We start from the raw sequence: 12,131 nt of genomic DNA on the forward strand, positions 1-12,131 counted from the left end.
TGAGCACAGTAGAAAGAAGTGCCTTACTGTTCCTTTCTCTACTCTCAAAGTTACTGCAGCTCTTTAAGAATTCACTTAATTTCACCAAATATGAATTGAGAACCTGCTTACATAGTTTGAGGGGGAGGAGATAGAGACATATATGAATAATTATGATCCATGGCTACTGCATTTTATATAAACACAAAGAGAATGTAACTGAAGGGAAGGTTAGTTCTAACTGAAGGGGCGGCAGAGGATCAACCGAGAGCAGGAGATGCGGAAGGTGGGGGAGCAGGAAGCAGAGGAGAGTTAGTGAGAAGGAAGCTGGAATGCGGATCAGGCTCAGCCCAGACAGTCAGCCAAGAAGGTCCCTGGATAGCTAAGGAGTTAGGATTTGGGGTGATTTGGGGATGAGGGGTGGACCATGAAAGGAGGGTGGAGATGGCATACAGTAGTGGGAAGAGAGTTAACATCCCCTTAGTAGCCAAACCCTGCCGGGCTCAGCGCCAGCTTGCTACTTCATGACCCTCATCAGAAGCCCGCGGAGTGGCGGTTATTGTCCCTGGGTCTCACAACTCTCTTCTTAATGCGAAGATCCATTCAAAAGGCTCCCATGTGGCTCTGAGGACTTGAGGGAACGCAGGTCTGTAGGGCACCGAGGCGGGGACATCCCACAGTGACTCTCACGCGCCCTCCTCTGCAGGTCCCCCACCCCCACCCCCACGGTGCTCCGCTCCTGCAGCAGCTTTTCCCATCTCTCCCTCCCTTTCTTCTCCACCGCACCCCGGCTCCAGCGCACTACTTCCTACTCAGAGCAACTTACAGCTTTCCTGGTCTTCTCGTCAGTCACAAAGCAAACAGTCTTCTTCAGAAGCCATCCTTCTTAGAAAGTACTGGAATTCTTCAGGGAGCTAATCATTTTATACTCTTGCCCTGTCACATACGAACAGGAAAACAGAAACTCAGAGAAATTAAGGATTTCTCCAGGTCTAGAACAGGTGTTTTAGGAAGACACTATGGCACTGATGGAGAATGGATGGGCTGGAAACACGTGCTCAAAGAGGGCGACACTCATTTCACTACATTTTGGAAAAGGCAAAACTCCAGGGGAGGAGAAGAGTCAGTTGCCAGGGGTGAGGGTGGGGTAGGGGGGTTGATTACAAAGGGGTAACAGGAGGGAATTCCTTAGTGCTGAGGGAGCTCCTCGGTGTCCTGGCTACAGGAGTGGTTATGTCTCTACACTAATCTGTCCAAAACTATAGACAAAAACAGTGAATTTCACTGTGTGCCAACTTAAAAATAAACTTTTAAAATATAAGGAGACCAGCTGAGAGATTACAGAAGAGTCAAGAAAAGACAAGAGGTTGAGTTACAGCAGGGGCTGGATGACATAGGGGGAAAGAGAGATTTCAAAGGTAGGGGATTGGATGTGAGGGTAATGTATGTCAAGTAGGAATCACCGAACTTGACTATAGATTTTTAGAGGAAAATATTGTAAGAGATCATTCAGGAAAGCTCTGCCTCACAGATGAGAAAACTGCGTTGAAAATGATTTAAGGTTTCGGGCTTTGTCTGGGTGGCTGGTGATATCATTAACCAGACAGTCCAGACGCGGAACAGCAGGCTCAAGGAGGAAGTTGATGAGTTCACTTTTGGATATTTTGAATTTGGAACATTTATGTCACCAAGATTTCTTTTTTTAGTTTTCAGGAATTTGAAAACAAAATTGTTGGGTTTTGGCATTGACAGCAGTATCCTTCCCCAAATACTGCTTCACTGCAGTGACCAAGAAAATGAGCTCGTGGCTATAGAGTCCTATGCGAAGACAGCACATTAGAGTATTCTGAGTTTGTATGTGACTGACAGTTATTCGAAATTGCAGAGAGTGATATTGATCCAACATTGATTATAGGCACATTCTCCATTAGGGCATTTGCCATTAATGCTACCATATTTCCATGTATCTACACAACAGCTTTTTTTCTCCCTTACTGGTAACATACAGACCAAACTTTGAAAAACAGCTGTTTTATTTTCTTATGGATGACAGGATATAATTCACTGCTGTTTTGATTTTGTATTTGTTTTATAATATGTAGCAAATACCAAAGGAAGATGAGCAGTGACTTGCTACTAGTCAAGCAGCAGCAGTCTGGTCAAAGTTTCAGGGCAGACAGGACTGAAATCAAGGATGACTTTCTCACTGTATCAGAGCAACTGCCAAATGACTTGACTTAATAGACAGGCAGAAAGATGGAGCATTTGCAACACCCTCCCAGCCATGGGGATATGTAACCAATTTTAAGAACCAGAACCTCGAAGTTGCAAACTACCAGGAGGCATACTGTTCTTCATAGCCAAGCTTGATCACAGAATAACAAAATATTAAGTGAGTAACATTTAAAATAACTGCTTCCTGTTTTTTCAAGTGCTGAGTAGAGTGATGCAAAGATGGGGAGTCTTAGGAAGTAGCTAGAATATCAGTGCCTTCTGGCAGGCATTTTTGCTCGCTGATATATTACATGCTTAGCATAGCAGACACTCAACATATAATCGTTGAACGAATGAATGAAGCTAGGCAAAGCCACTATGCCTCATTTCTTCACCCATTCATTCAGCAAATATCACTGAGCACTTGCTAGTGTGAGACCATTTTTAGGCATGGTAGCATATGTACACATACGGAAGACACGGCTCTGGGACTCGGCACTTTTATAACCCAGGAGAGGAGCAAAGAAAGGAATAGCAACTATCTGTATGTCAAAGCCATGTCAGAGAGCACGTGATGAGGCTTGGAAGGGAGGCATAGAAAGGGTTGGAAGGGTGCTAGAGGTCAGCAGGGTCACTTCCAAAAGGGACACCTTCATCCAGGTGGTCTAAGCCTTAGAGGATAGAGAATTCTGGAAAACTTGGATGGAAGCAGAGTGTTCTGGGATGTAGAAATAGCAGGAAATAAATCCCAGAGCTGAGAAGACAGGGTAAGTTTAAGAAACAGCAAATCCTGCTAAGGAGTAGCGAGGACTGTGGAAGGGAGATGCACATTATCAGTAAGAGAGGAAACTTAGCAGCAGGCCTAGGAGGAGCCTTTTTAACTCAGGGAAGGATTTCAATCAAATCTGTTACAAAGCCTAAAATAACCGGGAGTGAGGAGAAAGTGGAGCAGGTTAATAGAAGCACAGAGACAAGAGTCAATAAGGGCAAGGGCAGCACGGGTGGGGAGGAACTGCGGAGTGACAGGGCCTGGTGACTCCCTGCATAGGGAGCTGGGCACGCATCCTCACCTCTGGGCCTGGGTGATCAGGCTGACAGTGGTGGCGTGAAGAGAACCTGCTGAGTCCAAGAAAGGCTTTGGAGGGATGATCGAGAGCTTAGCCCTGAATTAAATATTTTGATCGTATGTTAAATTTCAGCTGCCAACAGAGAATCCGGGTGGAAAAGTTCATCAGGAAGTAGTACACAAGCAGAACAGGAGTTTGCAAAAATACCCATTTGAGAAGCAGCTGCGCAGAGGGGAGAGTGAAGCTGTGAGGATGGAGAAGCTCACTGGAAAGAGAATCAGGAAGAGGGTGGGAGACTGGAGTTAAGGTGAACAGAATTAAAGCACCTTGCAAGCCCTTTACTCAACACACTCCCTCAGAACACATTTTTCAAGGCAAAAGAGAATTGCTAAAACTGGTTTTCCACCTGAAATGAAGAAAACACCTCAACACTTCATTCATAATAAGGGCAGTGGCAATAATCCTATCCGACAAGGCTCAAGCTAACCTCCATCGCTGGAAATTCCACTTGAGAGAGAGCACGTGATGGCAGGAGGGCGATACCACCCATTGCTTTGGGCAGCTCTACCTTCAGACTTAATTCATGCTTCACTCAGCAGGAAAACAATAACAACAGGCTTACTTTTATATGGCAGAAGGCAAGGGAAATGAATAACCTAATTCATGTAATCTGCACTCACCACAGATACGAAAACAAGAGGAGATGCAAGCATCGTGTGGGCTGAATGTTTCTTTCCCACTCCCACCCTCATCCCGCCCGTCTCTCTTTCCCAGGTCGTCATCAACACATTTCAAACGCCTCGGAGATGATAAAGCAGCTCAACAGCTGTGAACTCCTCCACAGGAGAGCTACGCGGCTCACCACCCAACCTTCCCACCTTTACGTGGAACAAAAGCCTGCCTTCTACCCCCGGCACCCACAGCTGTTTTCCACGAAGAGAAAAGAACCCAGCCAGCCCTACTGGCGCTTTGAAGGTATGATATCCTTTTCCTGTGGCCTAATTTAGCTGCAGACTGAAAAGTGCAAAAAAGCAAAAAAGTGGATGAGGTTTTCACAAAGAGTTACTTAGTAAGATGAGGCTGATTTTCTGCCAGTGTCAAATTCTGGAGCTGCATCTGCTTCATTTTCATTCTTCAATTATTTGTTCAAAGACTCTAAGTTGTTCCCCAAATGTGCTATTATTTTGACTGGGGAGATGGAAGTTCAGGGTTAGAAAAGAAAAACTACATTTTTCAAAAAGTCAGCACTCTTCTTATCGAAGACTCACATGGCCACAGTGTTGATGGGAACGTCACCTAGCTGGACAGCTACCACCACACGTACTGTCACACACGGCCTGACGCTCTCTAGCAGGTCACCAACAGCTCTGGAAACCAGCACGCATCAGATGTCGATGGACATGATTCACAGAAAGTGAAACAAACAGTGTTCTTACCCTCTCCGAGTGTGCAATTTAAACCAAGGAGTCCTATCGCAACCTGTAGAAACATACAAATGAGCACATTCAACTGCACAAAGGCAAGCAAATAACCTTTGAACTACTTAGTTCATTTGGACCCTTTTTGGTCACACTCCCCAACAGGGCCCTGTGGTGGTGGTGGGGGGCGCTCATGAAGGTCCTTTTTTTCCCTCCATAAAATGGAAAAAACTGCTCAGAGAATTTTTAGATGTATTTTTTTCTCAGGTAGGAAGTGGAAGACTACCAGACTGAAACAGACACAGAATCTAGCTTATGTCTCTTTTTCTTACTCTTAGACTCCTAAACAAAGAAATGAACTTGTAAGAGAAGAGAACCCCACAGAAAGGAAGTTCAATTGGAGAAGCCACTTCAAAGCAGGGCTGTGCTCACAGGGGAGCAATAACATGGGAAAATCCGAGGTGGCTGCATTGGGAGGGTGGAGACGCAGCGTCAGGACAAGACCTAATGGAAGACAGAGAGGTCAACTGCAGTGGCTCTAGTAGATATGTCTGGGGGCGGTTTATAACAACACAGAAACCTACAAAACAGTTCATTTGTTTTTCAGAAAAATGCTGAAACGACTCAGCACAAGACCAAAAACATTGTAGCCAATCCTTAAAAAGATGGACATGTTCAAGGTTATTACTGCAGGTGCCAGTTTGCCTGGGGCCATCCCAGGTTCCCCTTGATGTCTCAGCGTAACAACGAACAACACCGGTCTTCACTCTCCCAAGCAGCCCAGCTTGGACAATACACTTTATGGTCATCCTATATATGCAAGAAATGCCTGTCTAATAGGTTAAGGTGAACACTGAAACAAAACACTAAATTATAGAAAGGCTTTCCTTCTGAACGGCACAACATATTTAACAAGTTATCCAGACCCCATATGTTGCACTTACATGTACAGTGTGCTAGGTGGGGAGCTGCATTCTGATCACATAAAGAGGGGGGCTCGCCCACAGAAGGGCCGACGCAGGCACCACCGTGCTCAGTGCCGCCTCCTTCAGTCCCGCCCGGCCAGAGCAGAAGGGTGAGCCCAGTTTAGTCACGTGAAATCAAAATATGTCTCCAGACCACACTACCCAGGATGAAATGCTCTCTGATCCACTGAACATTTTAGACCAAAACACTCAAACCCTGAACACTCAAAGTGCTTGTACTTCTCTTTTTTGGAGTTGTGAAGGGAGGGTGGGGTGCTGCACAGAATAACAATTGCAGCATAGGAAAATCCCCAGCGCACAGGCAGACACCTGCTTTCTCTTCTCCTCCCCACCAAGCGAAATCATCACAAACAGTTCTTGACAAGGTGGCCTCCACAGGTTTGACGTTCGACCAGAGCGACCGGGAAGAAAATGTGCGTGTGCTGGGCGGAGCCGAGTGAGCGTGGGCTGGGAGGCGGGCATATCCCTGGGCCGGGGGCCGCAGACTGAAAGGAAGGGCGGCGCAGGAGCACGGTGTCGAGGGGACTCTAGTATTCGGAGTATTTGCAAGTGTGTTTGCATGGGGCCAGGGGAAAATAAGTGCATACAGAAATCACATGACCACCTCTTCTCCAGTCCACACACAAACCCAAAGGAAAATGGGGTCCAACTTGCAAAGTCCCATTTCAAAATTTTAACTAAGATTGTCAAACGGGAAAGGCATTACTAGATCTTGTGAATTCAGGCCAACAGTTCCTCACTGTTACAGAAGCAGATTCCTTCCCCTGCTCCTGATTCTCTACGGGTACCAATTATGAGACAATTCATCTGTAGATATCTTTTTCAAGAACTAGCTGCCTACCAGAGATCTTCTACGTTTTTTAATTTTTTCCCCAAACCTAGCATCTCCTCGCCACGTGACATCACTATGCTGGGAACTGGCAGAGGAAAAGCCTGTCATTCTTAAAACATGAAGAGAATAATTCAGCACCTTTGCTGTGATCACAGAGAATGCAATTAATACTCTGGCTGCCTTGGTATGTAGACCAAACCTTCTGCCACAGTGTTTCATGGTGCGGCTGTCTAGGGCAGCTCTGCCAATCTTTTCATTCCAGCAGAACTGATGCCAGGCTACTGAGTGTTCAGCAAAGGACAACGAGGCGGAAGAGGCAGTGTCCCCCTCCGTGGGGGAATGTGCCCCTGCGGAATACAAAGCTCTCTCAAGATCTGAGGGCTTCTGTCTCCCTACACCTACTAAATGCAATGAAAATATAGTTTTTGAAAAGAAAAAGTAGTTGAATTCTCATGTGGCTCATCTAAGGAAGGCCCAGAAGCTTTTTAATTTATAGGAAGGACAAGGCAGAGAGAGAAAATAGTTGCAGATGGAGGACAAGCAGTGACTTACTAAAGAATATGATCAATGTGGGAGAATTACTATGTGTGTAACACTAGAATCTCAAGATATAAGATAAGAAAGTATAACTCACAGAAAATATAAGAATAAGGAGAACAGAGAAAGCTGCGAAAGACAGGTAGATATAAATGTTTTCAGATATTACACAACAGTGCGTGTATACTGACTACAGCTGTAAGGGTATCCTACACTCAACCCCTTTCTCATTCAGCGTCATTAGAATGATCCAAGCCAATGCTCGTGCTCACTATAGATTTCTGCACCCCGACTGTATCAGACAAAAGAAAGAAAAGCAGTATGAACCAACCCTCTTGCTTCCACTGATACTTATTAAGACTTTTCTTCCTGATTCTCTGGCCTTTAAAACTCACAGAGTTTTAGTGAGAGGCTGTCTAACCCAACTCTCTCCTTTGCAGATGCAGAAACTGAGGCGCAGAAAAGTGTGTGTGTGATGTGCCCGAACAACAAGGTCCTGGGGAAGCCAGCAGGGCACAGCCAAAGCCCTAAGTGCCCTCACTACCGTGCCGACTGCACCGCCACACCACCTACAACACCAGGCCTTGATGGCTTTTTCCTTTTTCCCTACAGGTGAGCCTCCCCACCCTTTGTCTGTACTGGCTGTGTGATATTGTGATATAGTAAGAAGAAATATATATTTGGTCTTTGTCTCTGATTCCTGGCACAAAGCTCCTAAAACCCCCATAATTTCTTGAGTGACAGGGCTGAAAGGAGCATCTTTTATTATAATATTCAGCCTCCATCTCCAGTTCCTGACTCAAGAGCTTCTAAGACCCTTGGAGACTCCAGAGTGATGACGTCTTTTGTATGCTCATCAGACGACTGGTGGCTGGGGACCCCGAGTTAGCTTTGGGATGGGGCTGGATCCTAGGAAGATCAAGGCTGGATAAGCAGGATGGAACTTGTGGGCCCACCCCAACCTGCTGGAGAGGGGAGAGGGGTTGGAGACTGGGCTAATCACCAATGGCCAGTGGTTTAATCAATCATGCCTTCATAATGAAACCTCCATTAAAAGCCCCAAATTATGGGGTTCCAAGAGCCTTGTTTGGTGGACAGATTGAGGTGCTGGAAAGACGGTACAGCCAGAGAGGGATGGAAGCTTCGTGCCCCCTCCCACACACCTTGCCCTGTTTATCTCTTCTATTTGGCTGTTCCTGAGTTGTATTCTTTATAACAAAACAGTCATAGTAAGTAAAGTATATTCCTGAGTCCTATGAATGGTGGTAACAAATTATCAAATGTTAGGAACAGGTTGTAGGAACCTTTGTTTTATAATGGGTGGATCAGAAGTATGGGTGGTCCAGACTTGCAACTGGTGTCCAGGTTGGGGGATTCCTGTGGGACTGAACCCTTAACTTGTGAGATCTGATGCTAGCTCCAGGTAGTGTCAAAATTAAATTAAATGAAATTGTAAGACACCTAACTGATGTCCAGGGATTTGGAGAATTGGTTGCTGGTCTGAGGAAAGCCCCTACACATTTGGTGTTAGACGTGTTTGGAGTCACAGAACTCAGGAGTGATTTCCTGGATCTGATCCCTTTCCTCTTTCATTCCAGGTAGCTGCTTTGTCCCTCCACCCCATGGATGAGTGTCTCTCGATCCCTTGGAGAATAAAACTCAACCTTGGGCCTTTCTGACAGTTGAGATTCATGCAGCCAGGAATTTGATGTGACAATAACTGACTTCCAAAAGAAGAAAACATCCCCTTGTCATGACAATAACATGCTCTAACCCTCTTCTGGCCTAGACCTGACGAGTCCAAAAACTCCATGTGAGTCAAACCTTTCCATTGACTACTGGCTACCATTTTGATTTATGTGTCATATTAGCCAACTGCAGGACATGTCTGTGCACACATATACATACACACACATACACTTTAACTTCTAAATAGACCCTTTTCTATTATCATTGGCATAGAAAAACAAAGAGCATTTCCATGAGTAATATTCAGTTTATATCTAATAGGCACGGGCACGGAACTCAAAAGTCTGAAGTTCTATTTCTAGTTCTAACTCTTGGAGCAGGTGGGCCAGCCTCCCTCTTAAAGTTCAACACCCTCAGCTGTAAAAGTATGGCCAGGCCTACCCTCAGTGCACAGAATCAACCAGAACATGGATGTGAATGCACTTCGAAAACAGCGAAGCAATGTGCCACAAAACTGTCTAAACTGCACCCCATCTGTGCAGAAAGAAAAGGTCTTTCTACCCTCCTGTGTAACCATGTCCAAACATGGCAACAAAAAGGTGACCACATTTTGTTGGCATCAAAATGGTTAGCAACGTAGACAGGTACTGTCCGATAGAAATATAATGTGAGCCACATATGTGATTTAAAATTTTCTAGTGGCCACATTTAAGATATTTTACTTAAGCCAATATACCCAAAATATCATTTCAATATGCAATTTTTAAAAATTAGCAATAAAATATTTTGCATTCATTTTTTCATACTAAGTTTTTGAAGTCTGGTATATATTTTACACTCCAGTCATATCTCCATTCTGACTGGCCACATTTCACATGCCCAGTAGCCACACGTGTCGAGCGGCTGCATACAGGACTGTGCCCGAGTAGATTTCAGACACAGAGTTATGGCTTCACTTGGATGGTGCAGACAAGCCTTTTTCCGGTGCCTAGCACAGTGCCTTGCAGTGAGTAAATGCCCAATCAACATGTGTAGGAGGCATGCGTGTTGGAATAAGTACTGTGATCACGGAACATCTTTGGGAGAAGGAGAGGAATAAAGGACATTACAGAGCATTAGTCTATGCTGATATTTTCCTGTTGTCTTCGCTTGTAGGCTGCCCTGGGGAAGCTGTTACACATGATGAAGCTCTAGGAAAGGTCACTGTTGATGGTGTGAGCCATTCCTTCTCAAAGGATCTTCAGCCTGCCCTGTGGCCGACTCATCCTGGCCACTGCTAACAGCCCAGGGAGACGGCTAGAAGCAGATGAGTACGTGCCCCTGGGTCCCACATTACTGAGAAGTCATTTATATTCTGCTCAGCAATTTGCATAAAATTGGAGCCAAGAGAGCTTGGCTGGGTTTCCAGGCCACACTCCTTCTTCACGCTGCTATGCCATCACTATATTTCATCATTTATGAGGGTGGTGGAGCAAGACAGACCCTCAGAATTAGCAGAAAAATGGAATCCCTTCTCCACACTGACATGGAAATCAGCGCCCTCTGGGGTAAATGAGCAAAGGGACTCCATGTCATCTGGCCGCGGCACCCTTTGTTATGACAAGAGTTTATTTTATATGACTGTGACCTATGACATGAAAATACAGCTTCAGTTGGGGTTGTAATGATCCATGACGGCACATACACCTGAACACTGCGGAGCTCAGATTCCAGCCCAAGGGCCACCTGGGAAACCAGACTCACCACCCTTCATTCCAGAAAGCCCCAGGTTCCCATCCCAAAGCAATGTTTGCCCTAAAGGGCCCCTTCTCATTTTAGCTGGGCATGTTGGGGGCAAACTCCAGACACAGTGCACACGCTCTGCTCTCTTCTTTTCAAACTCGGCGGCCCAACAGGCAGATACCAAGTGAGTGAAGTAAATGACACAATAGAGAAGGCAAGTGTGGAAGGAAAACACACAGAAAACAATCTGATGCAAGTTTACATTTTGTTATTTTTGTCTCAACTGCCTATCTCTTTCTAGGACTATTTCCCAGAGAAATTCCATTTTCATTACAAAACTGGTTTCTTATGCCAGGGAAAAGACAGTGGTGCTGTTACTATTGCCATTGTTATTCTACTAAGGTCATCTCAGATGGTGTGTCTACGTGAGATAAATGGTTTCCTCAACAGGCTTCTCCACATCCTGCCTCTGGTTACGTTTGCCCCGAATCATCACTTCTGGGGCCTTGATAGAAACAGCTTCCAGAAACTCCAGAAGAGGCGGCAGAGGGTTGTGATGAAAAGCAGCAAATGCTTCATGGATGCCTGGGTTCAAATCCCAGCCCCACCCCTGAAGCAGCTGTCATCAGTCACCTCTCCAAGCCTCCGTGTCCCCATCTACGAGGCCAGGATAAAAGTGAACCAACCTGCCCGCACTGTCATAAGAAATAAACATGCTACTATAGACAGAACATTTATAAATTGTCTGGCACACAGTGCATGCCCTGTGAATGTCTACTTTACAGTGAGTACAGCTGGCAGGCCCGGAGCACTGCTCGTAGGCTCATGCCACGTGCACAGCTCGCTCTCCATGAGTCAGTCTGTCAGCCACTTGCTATTTATGGGGCACCCACTGTGTGCTTGCCCTGTGCTAAGTATTCAGCAATGGTCAATCATATCCATATCCCTCAACTCCTATGCACAGCCTTGCTGATTCTGTCTCTGAAATATCTTTCACGGCTTTCTCAACCCAGTGAGAAGATGGGGCAGATGTCCACGCGTACACTCAGCCCATCTTCCCATCAAGCCTCCCTGCTGCCAATGCCACCAAAAAAACCACTACCCACCTGAAACCTTCACGGGCTCTCCACTGCAAGAAATAGCAAATCTAAACTCCTTGCAGAGACATTTGGGGCCTTGGTGAGTCAGCCTTGACTCTGCCTCCAGCTCCATCTCCTTGTATTCCCCCCACAACTCCTAGTTCTGGTCATACTGACTTATGTACCTTCCCCAAGCATGTCAGACCCTCCCTGATTCTTTATTTGCACATAGTACCCTTTCCCATGCTCCACAGGGCAAGTTCCTATTTATCCTTCAAAACCCAGGCCAAATGGCACCTCCTCTGGGAAGCCCTCCTTCACTTTCTCAGAAAAAGCTCACTGCATTGTAATATTTCTGTTTGTGTATCTTGCCCCAGAAGACTGCCCTCCACGAGGCCAGAGATCATGTCCAGGGACCTAGTAGGCACAGGGAATGTGGAATGAACAAACAACAACCTTTTCCTATACAGCAGTTCCAAACTGAAGTCATGAGGCAGATGCTCAGAGTGAAAGTACTACGTACGAGGCAGGGCTCACAGGAGCCACTGTGTCAGGCTGCAGGGTAGGCCAGCTATTCTAAATATGCAAACAATGTAACTTATGCAGAG

The 12,131-nt window shown here is 45.8% G+C and overlaps 1 protein-coding gene across 5 annotated transcripts in view; it reads right to left on the reverse strand.

The window, feature by feature from the left end:
• BCL2 (BCL2 apoptosis regulator) overlaps window positions 1-12,131 on the reverse strand; it is a 162,337-nt gene that overhangs the window by 127,780 nt on the left and 22,426 nt on the right. The window contains exon 3 of one of the 5 annotated variants that reach the window (XR_012121262.1): window positions 806-915. The exons of 3 other annotated variants lie outside the window; for them this stretch is intronic. Coding sequence is in view for 1 of the 2 variants with exons in the window: in XM_037015570.2 (XP_036871465.2) it covers window positions 4,608-4,739 (132 nt within the window). In the remaining variant the exon portion in view is untranslated. Of the gene's footprint in view, window positions 1-805; window positions 916-949; window positions 4,740-12,131 lie in introns of those variants that run through there. One more of the 5 variants, XM_037015570.2, reaches the window with a different exon arrangement.

Source organism: Manis javanica, chromosome 9 (genome assembly GCF_040802235.1).
Source record: "Manis javanica isolate MJ-LG chromosome 9, MJ_LKY, whole genome shotgun sequence".
Taxonomy (NCBI): Eukaryota; Metazoa; Chordata; class Mammalia; order Pholidota; family Manidae; genus Manis; species Manis javanica.